General features: G+C 35.2%; 1 protein-coding gene across 4 annotated transcripts in view; it reads left to right on the top strand.

The window, feature by feature from the left end:
- lrmda (leucine rich melanocyte differentiation associated) overlaps positions 1–22,168 on the top strand; it is a 376,471-nt gene that overhangs the window by 253,146 nt on the left and 101,157 nt on the right. For all 4 annotated transcript variants that reach the window (XM_051125729.1, XM_051125727.1, XM_051125730.1 and 1 more), the window contains one exon: positions 1,506–1,632. In XM_051125729.1, the coding sequence (XP_050981686.1) occupies positions 1,506–1,632 (127 nt within the window). The remainder of the gene's footprint in view (positions 1–1,505; positions 1,633–22,168) is intronic.

Below are 22,168 nucleotides of genomic sequence, written 5' to 3'. Positions count from 1 at the left end.
TGTATTTTCACAGGGGTCCTTAAAAAGTCTTAAAATTAGCTGTATCAAATTAAAGTCCATAAATGGGGTAAAACAATCTTAATTATGATTTCAATCGGTCTTAAATTTGGGGACGGAAATAAAAGAATTGCAGTATGGCTGAATGTGACAACTGAACTTCAGAAGGCTCTGATTTCACAGAATAAATGAGTTGCACGTTTTAGGTGCCATGCTGCTTTGTGTACTGATGTTACCGGGAAACCACTACATTTTTTGCCGTTCCAAAAGCGCCACCTGCTGGCTGAAATGAATTTACATTTTTCAATAAGCCAGTCTGCTCTTTTTGTTCAGACCAGTGTAAAAATCAACCTATGTTTTTACGCTGCAAACATACAGAGTTGTAAATATGAACTGGTGGATTGGCAAGAAGATAATGCATTATAAAAATCTGAACAGTTAAGACTAAATGTAGTTAAATGTATTTATGTTTATATGCTTAATTAATATAATGAATGATTGGTAATAATTATTTAAGTGTATTTATTTAAATTATTTAAATTTCTATAATAATTGATACTTTTGATATTCTAAAAAAAAAAAAAAGGATTTAAAATCTAAAATGTGAAGTTTATTATTTCCTAAAACATTTGGTTTTTGTGAAAACTATTTAAAAATTTAAATAATTATCAGTCAATCACATAGTCAACCAATGATAATTATTAGCTTTTATTGATAATAATTATTTAAACTGATATAATAATTGATGCTTTTGACTTGTCCATTTTCTTAAAAATTATTTAAAGGCTAAAATGTGAAGTTTATTATTTTATAAAACATTTTGTTTATGTGAAAACCTGTATGTGAACTGTAATTCATGCTTTTTACTGTTATTTTAGTATTTAAAAATGATTTAAAGGCTGAAACGTGAAGTTTTTTTTCATAAAACGTTTTGTTTTTGTGAAAACCTGTATCTTAACTGTATTTTACAATTCAATATGTTGCTCTACCACGCTCATATAGTATTAATTTTATTTTTGCAGGTCTTAAAAAGTCTTAAATTTGAGCTTAAAATTATAAAATAAAGCTTTAAAAATGATATATGTATTTCCTTTTTTTCCTTTTCGTGCAAGATAGCCCCTTCCTAAAATTGAAAGGCAGCTGTTTTCATGTGCGCAGATCCATTTTTTTTCTGTGAACAAAATTGAGGTATAGTAAAGGCAAAAAAGTTGCTGAAATATTATCCTAATATAAAATATCTACAATTAGATTATTTAAGGAATTATTTATTATAATTAACTAATATAAAGAAGATTTGCTACCTTCCAAACTAATTAATAAATAACAGTTTTTTGTAGTAATTGTTTTATTCATAGTTTTTGTTTGTTTGTTTGTTTGTTTTTTTAACTGATTTCATGTATTTTGTTCAAGTATTAAAACTAAATTTTGTAAACTGCTGCAAAACAACAGACAATGTTACTTTGCTGGCTGGATAGTAAAATCTGTTCTTTTTTCTCTCCAATCTGTAGATACTTTGTACTACATAAACTGACAAATCTGAAGTTCCTGGACACCAGGAAAGTGACCCAGTGGGAGCGGTCAGAGGCTGAAGCACGTGGAGCTTTCATGAAGGTGGTCAAGCCGAAAAATGACCAAGTAAGTGCTTTGATTTTACTAGAAAGACCAAGACAACAGACAGTTGAGATAATCTGAGATAACTGACTGTGTATCCCGGATTTAGATATGCAAAACGCTCCGTGGTTTAGCGTGCAACCCAGTAGCCGGTTAAGCATCTTTACCTTATGAAATGTGGGCGAATAACTACACAGCCTGACCCTGTAAATGATTTGTGTAACCCTCCCCTTACTGTGCAGATGACTGTAAGAACTTAAAAGGCTAAGGCACCGTAAGATAATCCATCCCACTCCTTCTTAGCTTCCATTGTTTGTTCGTAGCAAATTGTCAGAATCTCTTAAGAGGTTACTTGTACGCAGCTCTTTGAAGACGTGGCCTTTCAATCTCGCCCGACTGTTTAGAGGAGGGTCTTTTTAATGACCACGACCTGACCTCTTTCCGTATGCATGAGCCCAGATCAAAGTGGACGGCGCCTGTCCGATCGGCCTTGCTTCGCGCGGCGTGACGGCGCTCTCGATCGGAGTGACAGCTCACGTTCACGACAGTCACCATCGCTTAATTATCCATCGCACACAATTATTTCTCTCTCTCTCGCTTGCGTTTGAAGGAGGCGGCAGAGTCTTATTCTTCAAACACGTCTCCGTTCTCTTCTCCTCTGGAGTTTATGAAGGAATGGCTTTAGTAAGATTTGATTTCATGTAATTGTGCAGTCGTAAAATATTTAGCTTGTGGTCAGACCAGGTTTTTATACTCGCTACTTCCCGAGAGTTAGTGAAGCAAATATGGCTGTGGATGCTGATGTAATTTGATGCAGAGTTTAAAAAGAAGAGAAAGAACAGAGTATTTATCACAGTCAACATTCAGATGAAGTAAGCTGGTATTTATTTTGTTTGCATGACGCTGAAGTCACTTATTTTGCTTCAGCAATGACAGAAAAAGTGAAAACCATGCAACGAGTTAACCTCATTCAGGCATGTTTTTAGTTTGAAGGATATTTTGTTGGTTGGAAAATGAGAAAAAGCTGATTGGAGAGTGGAATATAAAGTGTTGTGCAAACTGTCCACTCAAATAAGACGAGACATTTCAGGACATGCCATTTTAAGAGTGATGGAGATGAATAAATGATCACATGTGAAGTAAGTAAAACAATTTCCAATAAAACTGTAACATAATGCCGCAGTAGATCCATTTTAAGCACAGCCACCGAGCAGTTCCAGCATTTAATACTTAGCGGGCACGCTGTTGAAACAGTCAACTGTTTTAAATATCTGGGAACCAACGTAGTGTTTATGGATTTTGTTTTTTTTTAAGTTATGCAGAGTTTGCTTCTAATCCAAAAGTTTACCCGAAGTAATCCAGAACATTTTAGAAACCGTGTTAATCCTTTACAAAGCCTTCTGTCTTTCAACATGGTAATTGTATAATGCAAACCTGACATATGCCCATTTTTTGGGGCAGATGTGTACAGTATTGAATACACATTACAAAAAAGGGCCAACAGATGACAATGGATAGTTTAATTTTGTATAATTAAATGCAAACCTATCACTGGCTTACAATCCTCAGTGATCCATTTTGTAATTGAGTTTGTCGCTCTGTCTGAGGAAGATTTAGAGTATGTTCACACAGAACATGTGTCTGCAGTATTTTAAGTTTTGGTCTACATACACATGCAAATTTTCATTTCAACCAGTGCATCATGTTTCACTTTTTTGTGATCCATGAACATCTAAACATATTACAAATCATACCTAACTTGCAGAGCTGGGTGGATTACTTCTACAAATTGCTGTCCGTTACTGATTACGGACAGATGAAAACTGTACTTAGTAATGAAATCTAGATTTCTTGTTTTCTGTATTTTGAGTACTTTTTACATTACTTTTAGATTATTTTTTTATGAAACATGTTTAAAAATTACCACAAATGTACCACAAAATAATAAAAAAACACTAAGTACAAATAGCCTGTCTTGTTGGCAGAGGCTATTTACTAGTGCTGTCAAATGATTACACGCAAATTAAGCGCATCCAAAGTAAAAGTTTTTTTTTTAAATGATATATGTGTGAACCTTTATTTTGGATGCGATTAATCGCATTTAATTGTTTTACAGCACTACTATTTACACTAACTCTGCCCACCAACGTGTGGTAGGGTTACACAACATTGCACAAGATGCTTGTTAGGCCGGAGCTCTGGTGGCGTGGGTAGTAAAGTATGTAATGTTTTTTTTTTTGTTGACATGATCGAGTTTGAATCCGACTTTTGCCAAACTCATTCTTCTCCTGTTTCACATCACATACCAGATCGGAACGGCATTTAATTTTTTATTAAAATGAAGGAAATAATCGAGAAGTGGAAATTAACATCCCTCACGGGTGTTTTATAGGTTAAGGTTAGGGGTAGGTGTAGGGAGGCCTTTATTGTCCCAAAGTGGTATCCATTTAATAATTTGAATAAAAATGATAATTTCTCTCAATATGTTATTTTTGCATACCATTTTATAATGTACTGAGGTGCAGATATCTGCCGCTATTTGCACTAAGTAGTATAAACAGCATGTAACTACTATTGCAAAGAAAATGCTTTTACATAGTGTAAATAGAATCTGTCACTATTTACACACAGTGTAAATAGCATCTATCGCTAAGAAAGATTACATTTTCACCTAGTGTAAAAAGCATCCGGTTGCTATTTACATTTACTGTAAATAGCATATATTGATATTTGCACATAGTGTAAATAGTATCTTTCACTATTTGCACTTGCACTTTGTGCTTAGCAAATAGCCACTGCCTAAAGAAAATATATTCCATTTTTTAAATCTACATTATTTATATATATATATATATATATATATGAAGAGTTCAGATCTTTTTTAACGGTTTGGTTGACAAAAAACTGTTTCATACATGGTCTGATTTTTATTAATATAGTTAATGGTATGACATAGTAGTTTGTTTGTTTGTTTTTAGAAAGGATCATTTAAAAGAGAGAGAGAGAGAACTGAGAGAATCAATAAATTATGAATGATTTACTGCCATATGTAATCATGTAATCAAGATTACATGTAAATGTATTATAGTCATTAGTTGTTTACAGTTAATTTATATTTCATAATTCAGAATAAATAAATATTCATTTATCAAACTTTGAAATGCAACTTGTTAAAATAAGGTCCAATTAGTTAAATTTTATATATATATATATATATATATATATATAAATTAGAAATTAATGTTAACTTAGTAAATTCATTGTTAGTTCATTGTACCTAATACAGTAACTTATGTTAAACCTGACTGTGAAGTGTTAAAGTTTCGAAAGTCTAAAAGTGTATGGTAAACAGACAAGAATATCTCTGGCCTGTCTACTGTCAGACACTTGAGCAGATGAAACAGGCTCTGCTGTAATGCTGTAATGCTCTGTCCTCTCCACAATAACTGCTATTGTAGAGTCCTAGCGAGAGGGAGAAAGTTGGCCGTGCTCTAATGTCCCATATCTGTGCCTGGCGCAGCTGTCACGCCAACGTTTGCCTAGCATTTGTTTTGATTTAGATGAGACATGATGTGGCAGCCATAACAAGCTCTGTGGGGCATGTGTACTCTCTGTCTCTAATTGGCTTCATCATCATGCCGATTGTCTACTGACCAATAGTGCAGGTCACCAATTAATGAGCGCCGGCGACGAGCGAGAAGATGATGGCATAATTAGTTATTTGTGTTTGCTTTTATTCTTCATCCAGTGGGGTGTCTTACGTTTAAAGACATGCTGGCGTTAACATTGTTACAGCAGACTGTAATTAGCTCTTCCTGCTTTCCAAATTTCCCATCAAACCGGAGTCCTGTACCGACAGCTTGCTGTTGTAGCATTGTGGTAGTCTTTGAATGTCTCATCTATGCCTGTCTGTTAGGTCTTACCCACCGTTTCCTCTGTCTGTTCAGTTTTGCATGTTTACAGGAAAAAATAAATATCTGAGTTATATTAATGCTCTATTTCTATATTTTAGTGGGACTGTGTGTGTACTGTTATAGAAACAATTAATGTCAGGTTTCTTTTAAGTAAATTTGTTACTTGTAAAATAAAATTTAATATGATGGTTCATTTGCTTTGTTTCTTCGTTGAGTTTTTATCTTGCAATTCAGTTTTTTTTTTTTTTTTTTTTTCAAACTCACAATTGCAAGACTTGTTTCTCAGAATTGCATATAAACTCACAATTGCAAGTTGTGAAGTCAGAATAGCAGGATATAAACTCACAGTTGAAGGGTTTTTTTCTTGCGAATGCACATTTCTATCTTGCAATTCAGATATTTTTTCTTGCAAATACGAATTTGTTTTCTGACTTTTTTGTTTCAGATTGTGAGATAAAAAATTTTCAATTGCAAGTTATAAAGTCCAGTTCTGACGGGGAAAAAGACTGTTCTACAAATTGCAAGTTTATATCTTAATATTTTATATCTTATTCTCACTTAATAACTTGCAATTGCAAAAAATTAACAAAAATAAACTCATAATACTGACGTTATAACGTGCAACTGAGTTTACATCACAGTTCTGAGAAAAAAAAGTCACAATTGCAAGATATAAAATTCAGAATTATGAGTTTATCTTCCAATTCTTTCTTTCTTTCTCCAAATTGTGAGTTTATATCTCACAAATTAGTTTTTCTCGCAATACTGGCTCTATAACTTTGTGAGTTATATCAAGCAATTCTGAGAAAAAGTCACAATTGCAAGATATAAACTTGCAATACTGTCAATACTGACGTTATAACGTGCAACTGTGAGTTAAACTGTGAGAAAAATTTCTCAATTGCGAGTTATAAAGTCCAGTTCTGAGGGGGAAAAAGACTATGTTCTAAGAATTGCAAGTTTATATCTTAATGTTTTATATCTTATTCTCGCTTAACTTGCATTTGCAAAAAAATCACAATTGCAAGACATAAACTCGCAATACTGACTTTATAACGTGCAACTGAGTTTACATTATGCAATTCTAAGAAAAAAAAAAAAGTCACAATTGTGAGATACAACGCGCAATTCTGAGAAAAATAGTCACAATTGCAAGATATAAACTCCCAATTCTGACTTTTTTCAGAATTGCGAATTTTTTGTCTCGCAATATCGACTTCATAACTTGCAATTGTGAGTTTATATCAAGCAATTCTGAGTAAAAAAAGTCACAATTGCAATATAAACTCGCAATACTCTCAATACTGGCGTTATAACGTGCAACTGTGAGTTTGTATCTCGCAATTCTAAGAAAAAAAAAGTCACAATCGTGAGATACAATGCGCAATTCTGAGAAAAATAGTCACAATTGCAAGATATAAACTTGCAATTCTGAAAAAAGTCAGAATTGTGAATTTATATCTCACAACTGCGTTTTTCTCACTATACAGACTTTATAACTTGCAATTGTCAGTTTATATCAAGCAATTCTGAGGAAAAAAAAAAAAGAATTGAAAGAAAGAAATAATTGTGGGTTTATCTCCCAATTATGACTTTCTTCAAATTGCGAGTTCCTCACAATAAAATTTTTCTCACAATACTGACTTTATAACTTGCAATTGTGAGTTTATATCACACAATTATGAGAAAAAAATCACAACTGCAAGATACAAACTCGCATTTCTGAGAAAAAAAGTAGCAACTGCGACAAACTCGCAATTCTGAGAAAAAGTCACAATTGTGAGATATATACTTGCAATTTTTTAAAAAAAAGTAGGAAATGTGAGTTTATATCTTGCGATTCTGACTTTCTCCGAACTGTGAGTTTATATCTTACAGTTGAGTTTTTCTCGCAATACTGACTTTATAACTTGCAACTGTGAGCTGATATCATGCAATTCGGAGAAAAAAGTAACAACTGCAAGATAGAAACTTGCAATTCAGAGAAAAAAAGTCAGAACTGTGAGTTTGTATCACTAAATTCCAACAAAAAAAGTCAGAATTGTGAGATAAAAAAAAGTCACATGTACCTTTTTTTTTTTTTTTTTTTTTTTTCGTAATTCAGTGGCAGAAATGGGCTTCCATAGAAACAATAAAATACTTAACTTTAAAGTATATATATATATATATATATATATATATATATATATCAATTACTGTAATATTTGCTTTGATGTTTAAAGGCCTCAAATTCAGCTGCCTTGCGGTTTTAGGTATACTGACCCGCCACAAACTTTTTTATGAAGGAAATTTGAATGGCATAATGTTGAAACTTTTTCACCTTTTCCAGGAGTCTCAAATTATACCCAAAGTGTAAATAGCTGGACAGAAATTGCTCTTATCACATTCAAAGAGTTTTCTCTTTATTGTCTCCCAAAGTGATGTTGCACTTACTGAATGTGTTGAAATGTTTAGCGTCTTTGCAATTTAGCCCAAGGTGACATTTATTACAGCCTGTTGCAAATCTCTTTCTCTTCTGCATTGATTTTTTTCCTCCCACCATGCACTGGTGGTCCTACAACTATATATTAATGTAAGTGGTTGAAAATGAGCTGTCTCGCTGTTGTTGTCTGGTGTCTCTGCATGGCTGATGTGTGCTGGAAGGGAGGGAGGTCGTTTTGCGAGCTGTAGTTATGAGGACAGCGTAATTGGGCCTGTGTTTTATTGGATTTCTAGAGTGGTGAAATGGAGTGATCTGACCAGCTTAGAGAGAGAAAGAGAGAGAGAGATAGAAAAAGGAGAGGGATAAACAACTACCTGCAGTAAACAAGGAAATTCAGAAAGGGTATTTAGGATTTTTTTTTTTTCCATCTCCTTTCTCAAAGCCACAGTTAAGAGAAGGAAAGTGAAAAGCCTTAAGCTGTACTTTTGGGAAATTGGGTGTGCAGGAATGCCATAATGTGATAATTTTTTCAGAGGACTCGGAGGTCATGGAATGTGATGGTGTGAAACCACACCGAGACCAAAAAAAAAAAAAAAAAGTTGTGGTTAAATTTAGGCTCCTTGACATACAGCAAACCCTTCATAGCGTTGTTAAATCATTCACTTTAACTAGCCATGTCTACAAGCTGACGACTTTGGTAATCTTTTTTAGAAGCTCTTTTATACAGCGCTCAGCAAAAATCATAAATAAATATTTCTCAACAAAATATTAAGCAACTTTTTTTTCAACAAAAAGATGAAGTAGCTGCTTCGCAACACAACGCTTAGTAGCTACGTAAGGACATAATGGTTCTGAAATGTCAGCTAGATTATGCTTGGATGAAGCATTTGACTTGATTTTCTCGCCACGATACACAATTTCTCCCACATCCTTCTCCTGCGTAATGAAAAACAGACGGCCCAACTGTAGGAGTTCAAGTCAGCGCTGAGTCCCATCAGTTCTAGTCACACAAACTCGGCTCTCCGTAATCCATGTTGGCAGAGCCAGGAAAGTTATGAGGTCGATCTCCTCTCTGCATTTTTCATATTAATCTGCCTCTCGTCAGAGTTCATATCAAGACAGCGAAATAAAAGAGCCAAACTAAGACAGACCACCTCAGCGTAGCTGCCTGATAGCATGCGATTATTGTATTTTTCAGCTTGTATGCTCTGTAGGAAGCTAGACGGACAGAACGCTTCTCTTTTTCTCTCTGTCTCATCCCTCTTGTGGCCTGGTGTCGTGTTCATCTCTCTATGTGAGAATTATGACTTCCCTGAAGCATTTAAACATAATAAACAGCAGGCTGTAGAACTGAGCGCCAATGTACCTTCAGTGTTTGCTGAATCATTTTATGGATAAATCTTTCCTCGAAGACGCTTACAAAAATATCGTTGCAATGGGAAGTGCAGTTTGGCCAAACAGATTGCTCAGAAACAGTCGTTACTGCCATTTCCAACAGACAGCCTTAACTAAATTTTTTGTGACTCTGAAACTAACTTGTGACGGGATCTTGAGTTGTGCGATTCAATGTAGCTGATCCGCAAAAATAACAAGCAGTTTTACTGCATACATTGTCATCAACACTGTTAAATTAAACCAACCACAAATGTGCACGAACTTGCAGCTGTTTCTTTGTGCATCTAAGCAGGTTTGCAGCCTGTGTGTGCATGTTTGTTTTGTTGTTGGTATGTGTACAGATCCAGTAAATCTGGGATTTTCTGATCCCAGGACATGCATACACATGGCTGCAATAAATTATTTGATAGTACGTTTAATGGCACTTCTTTCTTATTTATTTGATTTATGTATTTGTTTTTTGTGTTCAGGACCAATTCTCACTATTAACTAGCATGCATATTGGTAGCATGTTGGCTGTTTATTAGTACTTACAAAGCACATGTTAATACCTTATTCTGCATGACCATATTTTAGATATCTTAATCCTACCCAATACCTAAACTAAACAACCAACTTGCTAATTATTAATAAGCAGCAAATTAGGAGTTTAATGAGGCAAACGTTGTAGTTAATAGTTAGTTGACAGTGAGACTTGGACCTTAAAGTGTGACTGTTTGTTTGTTAGTCAGTCATTAATTAAAGACTGGAAAAGTATATTTATTTATTTTTTATAGTATACTTTTTATAATAATAATAATAATAATAATAATAATAATAATAATAATAATAATAATAATAATAATAATATAATATTATTTATATATTAATTATTAATTATTATGTATAATATTATTATAATATAATAAACTTTGTGTTGATGATGATGATGATAATAATAATAATACTAATATGATTTATAGGTATTTTGGATTTATTATTGGATTATTGTTGTTATTATTATTATTATTATTATTATTATTATTCATGAATTTTAGTTTTTATAATAATAAAATGTATAGGTATTTTGATTTTTTATTATTATTAATGAATTTTAGATTTTATAATAATAATAATAATAATAATAATAATAAAATGTATAGGTATTTTGGATTATTATTATTATTATTATTATTATTATTAATTTTATTTTTGTAATAGTCATAGTAGTAGAAGTAGTAGTAGCATAAGTAGTTAGTAGTATTTTGTTTTAATTAATAATTTTAATAATTTAATAATTAATAATTGTAAATATTTTTTAAATTTATTATTATTATTATTATTATATACAACTCTCTTGTTAGAATAATAATTTAAATGTCTTTTTTCTATAAAATCAGTTCAATTTTATTTTTATAAACATTTTATAATAATAATAATTATTATTGTTGTTTTGTTGTTGTTGTTGTTGTTGTTGTTATTGTTATTATTAATTATTAATATATATTAATCTAATTTTGTTCTATTAATTCAGCTTTATTTGTGTAAATGTTGTTGCTGTTATTAATAATAATAATATTTTTTTTTCTTTTTATAATAATATTAGTAGTAGTAGTAATACCATTAGTAAATTGATTTTGATTAATAATGTGAATTTATTATTATTAGTGGTGAAGGAGGAGGAGGAGTAATATAATAATAATAATAATAATAACAATAATAACGTTTTCTTTTTATAATAGTAGTAGTAGTAGTAGTAATATTTGTTTTGATTAATAATTTTAATTCTATTATTATTATTGATATTATTATTATTATTATTATTATTATTATTATTATTATTAACCCAAACTCCTCTGTTAGTAGAAGAGTAAAAAGAGGTTCGTTAACATAAACATGGCATCGAGTCACTGCAATCTTGATCAAAGTCACAGTCTCTGTCCATCATCGTTTTTACGATCCCTGTGCTTCATGTGTGGGAAGAGCGTAGCTATGAGAACACTGTCTCCCCCATGTGTCAGAAAACACGGTTTGGATTTCCCCTCATCTGTCCTGAGGGAAAAGGGCTGGGATGCATTTTTCCTTCTGGCCCGTGATGTCCAGCAGTGAAGTGTTTGGACCGCAGGGGGACCGGGCCGCTGAAAGTGCTCTGGCAGCTGGAGTTTTTGGGAGGTCGCCGCGAGGGCACAGTCCGCAAAAAACAGCCGCAATTAGAGCGAGTGACTCATTGCGTCCACATAAATCACATGACATTGCACATCATAAACAGACTGTAAAACTTTAAAGCACAGTTAATTGTTAGTAATAGCTGCACGATTGATTTATGGCCTTGTACAAAGCCGAGAGATAGGGGCGGATGACCTCAATGTCACGTCACTCTTATTACACAAGTGATATATTGCATATTTTGGCCTGAAAACAAGCAGATGTTTTTGAGGAGTTTTGTTTGAACAGCCACAATGATGTTTCCCATTTGCATTGCTTAATGGAAATTGAGGGAGAACGGCCCATCTGTCCCTTGCGTTTGCTCAACTGCTATGAGATATGACTTAATGTAGTTGTAAAAATGACAGTATCAAGCTTAAATGTTGTCAAGGCTTTGTTCCTCGCATTAAACAAAGCCATAGAAGAGCAAAAATGTGCTGTGTCATTGACATCGATAAACAAAATCCTTAAGCAGGGTATTTTGTTACAGAAATAACCAGAGATATTATCCTCTAATGGATTTTGATTTGCATAAACCAGCTAATGCTTAGGACTTATATTTTTTTTTTCTTGCCAGTCTGTTATTGTAGCATAATCTATTTTAGATAAACCAACCCCAAATGACGCGTTAAAACAAGGCAAGCAGTGGCAGGTCACTTTATGTGTCAATCAAACAGTCTCTTTCTATCTAAATGGGCAGTTCTGGCCTGAATAAGTAGCATTGTTTAACTTTTTTTTCCATTTAGTCAAGGCCTGGCCAAGTGAGAGTGATAATGAACTAAAGATGACGAGCTGGGATTTCTCTAGTTGACGGATGTCCTCCTCTGTTAGCGTGGAAGTGGACAGCACGGTTCTGCTAGCGCTACTAAGTGAGCTGTTGTTTTTTTTTTAAGTTGCAACACTTATTCAATGATGTTTTTGCAATTACAGAGACACAGACAAGCATGTCCCACAGCGCCAGCACTCATAGTTTAATTACAGTTTAACTTTTCAGTTTTCCTCTGATGATTGTAAGATGTTGCCAGGCTAATTAAACACAGATGGCTTATTCTGAAAGACCTCAGCATGCGTGCGTGTTGCCGCTCAGGACCGCGCCAGTGTTCGAGTTTGGAGACAGAGCCAGATCATTAGGCATATTTAAAATAATCCTGTGTCTGATTGTATCATGTAATGCTAATTGTGTCATTGTGATTTATAAACACATGCAAATAAGCCAGTGCCGCTAATGTTGCAATTGTAACACTCAATTTGTGTTTCATTAGGGTGAGGAGATACTGATAGCACTTTATCGCTCAGTTGATCTGCCCTAAAGGCCCCTAGGTAAAATTTTATACCTCTGGAGAATGGATGCAACTTTGATTAAATGAAAAAAAAAAAAAAAAAAAAATGGTGCAAGTAGTACCAAATTCCTATGCGGTATAGAAATGACTATTGTTTGTTTGTTTGTTTATTTATTTATTTTTATTTCAGCTTTAAATGTTTCTCTTCAATTTTCAAAGAATTGTATTGATATAATTTTTCATTCATTCATTTATTTATTGCCGTTTTATCTATAGAAGCCTGTTTTCACCAGTTCATTCTAACTTTATTTCTCAGAATTGCATGATATAAATTCCCAATATATCTCAGAATTGAGATATAAACTCACAATTATGATTTTTGTTCTCAGAATTGTGAGTTTATATCTTGCAATTGTGATTTTTTTTTTCTCAGAATTGCGAGTTTATCTCATAATTCTGACTTTATATACACAACTGAGACAAACTCACAATTCTGAAAAATAAATTTGCAATTCTGAGAAATATAGTCAGAATTGTGAGATATAAACTTACAATGGTGACTTTTTTTCTCAGAATTGCAAGTTTATATCTCGTCATTCTGACTTTATAACATGTAATTGCGAGTTATTAAGTTAGGATTGCGAGACAGATTCTGATTCTGAGAAATAAAGTCGCAATTCTGAGAAATAAACTCACAATTCTGACTTTTCTTCTCAGAATTGCAAGTTTATATCTTACAGTTCTGAGAAATAAAGTTGAAATTGTGAGAAATAAAGTCAGAATTGCATAATATAAACTCACAGTTCTAACTTTTTGTGAGTTATGTGAGTTTATATCTTGCAATTGTGTTTTTTTTACTCAGAATTGCAAGCTTATATCTCTTTATTCTGACTTTATAACACGCACTTGTTATAAACGCAGAGTTATAAAATTAGAGTTGCAAGACAGACACAATTCTGAGAAATAAAGTCAGAATTGCAAAATATAAACTCACAATTCTGACTTTTTTCTCAGAATTGTAAGTTTATATCTCACAATTGTGACTTTTTTTCTTAGAATTGCGACTTAATATCTTGCAATTCTGAGAAATAGTTGCAATTCTGAGAAATAAAGTTGAAATTCTTAGAAGTAAAGTCAGAATTGTGTTTTTTTTCTCAGAATTGCAAGTTTATATCTCGTAATTCTGACTTTATAACATGTAATTGCGAGTTATAAAGTTAGGATTGCGAGACAGACACAATTCTAAGAAATAAAGTCGCAATTTTGAGAAATAAAGTCAGAATTGCAAAATATAAACTCACAATTCTGACTTTTTTCTCAGAATTGTACGTTTATATCTCACAATTATGACTTTTTTTCTTAGAATTGCAAGTTTATATCTTGCAATTCTGAGAAATAAAGTTGAAATTCTAAGTAAAGTCAGAATTGTGTTTTTCTTTTTCTCAGAAGTTTTTATCTTGTAATTCTGACTTTATAACATCAATTCTGAGTAGTCGCAATTCTGAGGAATAAACTCACAATTCTGACTTTTTTCTCATAATTGCGAGTTTATATCTTGCAGTTCTGAGAAATAGTCGCAATTCTGAGAAATAAAGTAGAAATTGTGAGAAATAAAACGTAATATTTAGTTCTAACTTTTTGTAAGTTTTGTGAGTTTATATCTTGCAATTGTGTTTTTTATTCAGAATTGCAAGTTTATATCTCGTTATTGTGACTTTATAACACGCAGTTGCAAGTTATACATTTAAAATTGCGAGACAGACACAATTCTGAGAAATAAAGTCGCAATTCTGAGAAATAAAGTCAGAATTGCGAAATATTCACTCACAATTCTGACTTTTTTCTCAGAATTGTAAGTTTATATCTCACAATTGTAACTTTTTTTTCTTAGAATTGCGGCTTTATATCTTGCAGTTCTGAGAAATAGTTGCAATTCTGAGAAATAATGTTGAAATTCTGAGAAGTGAAGTCAGAATTGTGTTTTTTTTTCCTCAGAACTGCAAGTTTATATCTCGTAATTCTGACTTAATTCTGATATAAACTCACAATTCTGACTTTTTTCTTAGAATTGTAAGTTTATATCAGAATTATGAGTTTGTATCTTGCAATTCTGAGAAATAGTTGCAATTCTGAGAAATAAAGTCGAAATTCTGAGAAGTAAAGTCAGAATTGCAAGATACAAACTCGCATTTGTGCAAAAAAAAAAGTTGCAATAGTCTTTTTACATTTCTTTATTCAGTATCAGAAATGGGCTTCCATATTTATCTTTTAGACCCTGCAACAAACTTTTCCGTAAACATCTTCATATTCACATGTCGTAGTGCGCTGCATGTTAAAGAGCAGCCCTAATTGTATGCGGTGCTTGGCGGCAGTGAAAGTGGCCGTGACAGAGATTGAGTGTTTTTCTGTCCCAGGGGGCTCGGAGCTTTTCTCACCCCATGTCAGTGGCTCCCTGTTGGGGCCCTGAATCTCAGACCTGCAGGAGAGCTGGAGCCAAAGAGGCAGCAGGAACTCTTATTACAGGGGCCGGTCGAACCCAAACAAGCCTCCGTGACCGATTCCCACTCAGCTCTTTTCTAAGTCCACCGCTACTAAAAACAACTAGCCGCGATCACGTTACACCTCCCCTTCTCTTATGTTACTTTAATGAGTTAAGGTTTTTACGTGTGTGTGTGTGTATATATACATCTATATGCATGTTTGGAGTTTTTAAGAGAAGCGCGAACAAGAACTAGGTGTGTAAATTTCACACGGAGTAATTGAAAAGCTCTTTGTAGCAGCACTTTGACTGGCCTGACAAAAGGGGCTGAAGTTATGGGAACTCTTCGCTCAGAGCAATACTTGTTGACTTGCAGAATTGGAGGAGGATGCCAAAAGGAAAGTTGCCCTATTCAAGTTTTTGCTTACACAAGGCCTCTTTGTGGTTTTTAAAGCTTGTCAGACACGTCAGGCCCGGTAAGAAACAGTATATTGTTTCCAGCACTTTGGATTCCTTTCCTTCTGACATCTGCCAGTCTGTAAAGATGATAAATTCTTGCCTCATTAGCCAGCGGTGTGGGATTACAGCCTGACAACACATTAATCACTTGCCTCTGTGGCAGGCCCCACTTGCAATAGGCATTGTTAACAAAACTTTTCTAATATGTCACTCTCCTCTCTGACAGGCCGTAATCAATCATCCTGATTGACAGAGCTGATAGATTACACTATTTATGCTCTGTGTAATGAAAGATAGCGTTTCCACCTACTGTCATTCCTGAGATAATGATAGCCCACCTCTGTAAAGGAACATACACACACAGTGCACAGAAGAAAGGAGCGAGAAGAAAAGGCGAAGCAGACGAACGCTGGCATGCATTGTGAACTTTAAGCAGACAATGTTCTACTCCTCGGTGGGTGTCTCTTTTTGTCGCGCCATTGTTTTCGGTAACACGGGCTCGCTTTAAGGAACAGCGCTGCCGCCGCCGCCATTGTGCGCTCGTGTTCTGGCGGGGAAGAGTCGACTTTGTCTACCTGAGGATTCGGTTTCCGCGGCCTCGTTGCGGAGGCGAGGCTTTTGTGGGCTTTTTGTTTTCCCGTCGGGAGGGAACGCGAACGACAGCGACGAGTCTGTGGGCCGAAACGCAATGATCGCGTGATTTATAGCACGCCCCGTATGTAAATTTTTCAAATATTGGCAAAATTACCAGTAATTTGCGCTTTCTCATTTTCCGTTCGGCATCGTTCGCCCGTGTCTAATAGCGTCTAATAGCAGCTAATACGCGTTCTGGGCTTTGTTTATAATCTGGTTTACTTCATTGCTTGTGCATTTGCACTGAATCTCCACATATTCTCGCTGAAGGGGCTGCTGTGAGGAGTGCCATTTCAAAAAGAGGAAGCGAATGAAAAAGAGGAATAGTCCATCATGCACCTGACAGCTAGCGAATTTGGTGCTTTTCTTGTGAGACAGTGAGCTGTCAGGAAATTAGTTAACTGGAGCATATTGTGGAGAGGCAGGTAATTTAGCCTCATTGATGGCATCACATAATGGCTCACAGGAGTCAGCTCCCTGACCTGCCAGTTCTTTGTGTATAATGCAGAATTTAGTGGCATGCTCAATGCATTCTGTCAGCTGCACGATTGGATTCTCAGCCCACTGTATCTCAGCCTGCAACATATTGGTCAATTATTTCTGAGGCTGTCAATGCTGGGAGGCACTGTTATTTAGTGTGTGTTAACTTTGCATCATTAAGACGCCGCGCGACAGCGAGAGGCACTCCCGAGCGTAATTTATTTTGATACGGCCGCCGATAACCTTCATATTGTTTGACCTACTGTTATGTTAAGGAGGAAGGAGGAAATCCGACAGCTGGCGACGCCGTCGCGTGCCGATTCTTTTAATCTAGCGCTTAAGTTCAATACTCTCAGCGTCGGTGCCTATTTGTTTTGTTTTGCTTTGGGTTTTTTTATCGTTGGCCATCAGACAGCTCGCATTCCCCCATCTCCGGTTAGCCCACTTGTCATCCCGGCATTGTTATATCCAGATATAGCAGTGCTTTATGAGATCCCAACAAGAATATAGCTGCTCAGAATGCCATAAAATAATCAATCACTCTCGGCGCCGAATATGTACGCTGCCACCCTGCCTATGACGTAATTGCATTAGTCAATTAATATTCTCTATTTACGAGACAAGCTATCGAATAAACCAGATTACTGCTTTGACAATGTTGACTTTTATTTTAGATGAGTTTAATGGCTACTAACAAGCCCAGCAGTAAATAAACAGCCTGTGTGGGTGGTGAAGAACCAGAGTACAAGAAGCCTCGGGCTGCTAAAACCGAATGAGTGTGTGAACGGTAAATGTGTCCATAAAAACAGTAATTTAGGCATTTGGATGGAGAAGATTAATGAGAAAGCTGAGTGGATGAAGCAGCGTCGAGAGCCGTGCCGATAGACGAGGCCTACGGGAGCGGCGCATCGGCCCTTTTTCTTCTCGCCAGGCGTATATAATTCATGTCGTGAGAGGTCAGGCAGGGTAAACCTGTGCTAATAGGTAGATCTGGAGTGGAGTGAGATTTCAGATCTGCTCTGTTTGAGAACAAACAGTCAGGGCCTGTGCGAGATTAACTAGACAAGTGCACTGCATTAAAGTTCTCTGTTCTCATCAGCGCTGAGTAGGGAGCTGACAGGTCATTAACATATTGACGCAAGACTGCAGTGCTGATTGGATAATGGAAGCTCATGTGTTGTAAAATTGTGGATTTTAGTCCATTACTAGCCATCGTTAAGCTTATGTCCTCCTAAAAGTTGACAAAAATAGCTTTTAAGCAATAACTGCACTCATTGCACTCGGGAGCAGTGTTGGGGGTAACGCAAGTTATGTAATCAGATTACTTTTTTCAAGTAACGAGTAAAGTAGCACACTACTTTTTAATTTACAAGAAAATATCTGAGTTACTTTTTTAAATAAGTAACACCAGTTACTTAGTTTTCCAATTTATTGACTGACAAGTCTCTTGTCCCCATGATGAGAAAATTCAAAAGTACAGAGACGTTGTGTGCGCTATGTAAACACTAAATGTGAGCATGCATTAATTCATCTCACACACAAAAAACATTTAATATTATTTAAAACAAATAAAAACAGAGAAATGCAGAATATACTCATAATATGATGTAAACCTGCAGTAATTAAATGTTAAATAACACATAAATAACACATTTGTGCTTAATTTTTTTTTATTGCTTAAGAATGTTGAACTTTCTCTTCCTGCGTTCTACTGTACAGACATTCATTTATTTTTCCTTCAGCCTGAGGCTTATTCATTTGTGTTTTTGGTGTGAAAGCGCTTTTACGTTTGCCAAAAATTTTACTTTTTATATTAGAAACAAACAAGTGGCTCTGCCCAGATTTAAAAAGTGCTGCAGAAGTAACACAAAAGTAACGTAATGTATTACTTTCTATTAAAAGTAACTAAGTAATGTAATTAGTTACTTTTTTAGGGAATAGAGCAATATTGTAATACATTACTTTTAAATATAACTTTCCCCAAATACTGCTCAGGAGCATATCCCATTTTGCCCAAATGAAATGCTCCCTGGAATTAATATGCATTAATATCACCTTTGTCCAATTAGCTTTAGCATGTTGGCCAAAACTCAGAAATGAGTTAGCAGGTTAGCATTTCTGGTTCCATTGTCTACAGTCAGTGGCTTTACTAACTCAAACTTTCTGGGAACGTGTTTTTTTTATTATTATTATTTTTTTATTATTATTATTATTATTTTTTTTTTTTTTTACTATAATGAACAAAACATAGGAACTATAAACTTTTGTTGGTTTAGAGCTGAATTTATTTATTTATTCATTAATTCCATGAACCAGTGAAAAAAAAATCCCATTGGGTTTGCATGCAAAACTATGTCATGACTTCAGCCTTTTTGAAAACATACATAATTGTCCTGTTTTTAAAATACTTAAATGAAAAGAAAACTTTGCATGTAATTTTAATTCCTTTTTTAGGTGCAACAGATTTCAATAGACTTTGGCATCAGCATGTTGCTAAGCTAACATCTCTATAATAAGAATTGCACTCTAAAAGAAACGTAGCACATACGAATACAGTGTTTGTATGAGTATGAACCCTATCTCAGGTGTGTATATTTGGGAATGTTAGGGTTAATCGTGTTCATTATTCACTGTGCATTCTTAATTCAGCAGCCCTCCACACTGTTGAATGGCTTGTGAGAGGGAGGCCCATTCTCCTCATTCACACCGTGAAAGGAGAGAGTCTCTAAACCGTCAGAGCACAGGCCTCCTGCAAACCCTGTGTGCCTCTGGGGTCACCTGCAGGTCAGCGGGGTCAAGTGATACTCACACCACATTCATTCCTTCCTTAGAAAGAGATTGAGGGGAGAGAAAGACCCCTTTCAAAACCTCAAACCTCAAACTATTAAAATAGGCTGTGTAACTCATCCTACGCCATTAGTGCACATAAATGAATGATCCGCCAAATTGCTCAGCTTGTTAAAGAGGCAAATGAGTGATTTTGTTTAGTTGTTCAGTAAATGCAATATCCACCTTTAAATAAGGTTTACTTTGAAGTAGTTTTTCTTTTTTTATTTTCTCTAATGCTGATGTTTAGATAATTGTGTTGGGAAGAAAAGAAACAATGACTAAGTATTAAAAAAGGTGAGAGTGGTGAGAATTGTTTTCAGAGAATATATATATATATATATATTGCCTTAACCTTTTAAAAATTGTATTAGCAAACTGCAGTAAATCTTGTTAGATGCCCTGCACTTCAGAAAAACTGGTGTAGAAACAATTTTCACTCAGCAATTGCTAGAAAATGTAAAAACAATGACAAAGAAACAAGTAACACATTGAATAAAATGTGAAATTTTGAAGTAGAAAAACTGAAATTTTCATGCAAAACACACTCCTGTGTGTGTGTGTGTGTGTGTGTGTGTGTGTATATATATATATATATATATATATATATATATATATATGTATGTGTATATATATATATATATATATATATATATATAATTATTATTATTACTAATATTATTTATTTTATTTTTTTTTTTTTGACTTAGAAAAGGCTTATTTATTTATTTATTTATTTATAAATATACTAGATGCATAAACTATGCCGGTGTGGTAAGATTAATCTCTGAAATGGTCACCTTAAAATTTCTTTCTTTTGTCAGCGCCAATAGCCTTGTGGGCAGTGCGCCGACATACGTAAGTGTTGCGCTTACAGGCCCCCTTCTTTCTCTCCTACTTCACTTCCTGTCAGCTATGATCTGTCCTGTAATAATAAAGGCAAAAAGGCCAAAAATAAATCTTCAAAAAAAAAAAAAACTAATGGGTGTTTAGATGTGCTGGTTTAAAATAAAATAAAATAAAATAAAATAAAAAAGACAATGCAACTATTTTCTATTTATTTATTTATTTTGGTGTTAGTTTTGTTTCTTGGAAAGGAACTGCGGAGCACTGTAGCAACAGTATAACAACCATATATCCAACCTTCCGGAACATTCTAGCAGCTACACAGAAAACCAGCACCCTGGCAACCACCCAGAACACCCTAGCAACCACATAGCAACACAAAAACAACCACACACAACCCCTTAGCAACTGTTTAACAGTGAATTAGCAACCTCCCAGAACACCCCAGCATCGTGGCAGCTTCACAGAGTGGAAAAAAAAAGGTGGTGAATGAGCACTAGTCATTAATGAATGCCAACTAGTGCATCTTATTTTTAAGCTTGACTGACATTTGTGAAAGTTTTAGTCATTTCTTGGATTTCCTCGTGTTGGTGGAGTAGTAAATTTGCGCGTTGACGTTCGTAACCAGAGAGGACGATTTAGCCAGTCAAATGTTGGACTGGGCTCCATCTTGTTTTTTAATTAACATTATATTGCACAGGTGTTGAGGACAGTTGTGACTTCTGACATTAGTGTCTAGCTATTAATACCCAGCATGTGACCTTCGGGAAGCTGGCATTCACTGTGGAGCTGACAGATTCATGGCTCTGTTGCCCTGAATAAGGTTGTCACATATTTTTAAGTGCTTGAAACAGGTCCAGGGTGCCATAAACCTTAGACATTTTAATTCAGGCTGAACTGTAAGTCAGAATTTGCCGTATAAACGTTGGCCCTTGAATAATACAGACAAGGCTAATAGCTAGGATTAAAGCATTACTTGGACTTATTCAAGCATGATAACATCCCCTAGCAGCCATCAAGTTTCACCCTGTGTAAACCATAAATTCCAAGCGATGTGAAGTCATGAGGTGAAATCACAGTAGCAAGTCCGCTGCGACCGAAACTCGGCGCTTCGGCTTCTGTGCGTGTCAGGCGCGGAGCTCACGTCGTGTCTCGCATCTCTGTCCGTGAGAAGGATGTGTCTGGTTATTGTGTTTGATCAGCACGTTCTGAACCGCGGGGTTGCATTGAGGGACTGCGAAAGGAGAGTAGGGTTACAGCACCGCCGCTGCTCTATTGACAGAGAAGGGTGGATGTGAGCCAGTCTGCCCTCTCTGCAGGTGTTGCAGAGGTGCAGATTCCTTTCCAGCCTCCATTCGCCTCTGCCAGACGGGCCAGCGGCTGCCAAACAAGCGCTGAGATACAAACTGACAACAATAAGCTATTCTTGAGGCTTTCTTCCTCTCCTAGTGCATAAAAGTCACGAGTGTAACCCTGCGCTCCGACACGGGATAAAATAATATCTCTGAATCACCTGATATTGGCAGCGGGAACAGTAGCCTGCCGGTGGCACAATAGCCGCTGCCTCGTCGCGTTTGCTTGCCAGCTGGAAGCAACAGTCGACGGGCTTGTTTAAGGTAATGTGATAAGTGGGCTGCTCCTA

This window comes from Labeo rohita, chromosome 13, assembly GCF_022985175.1.
Source record: "Labeo rohita strain BAU-BD-2019 chromosome 13, IGBB_LRoh.1.0, whole genome shotgun sequence".
Taxonomy (NCBI): Eukaryota; Metazoa; Chordata; class Actinopteri; order Cypriniformes; family Cyprinidae; genus Labeo; species Labeo rohita.
Note: the sequence above shows the minus strand (reverse complement) of the source record. Positions and strands in the feature narration are given on the sequence as shown.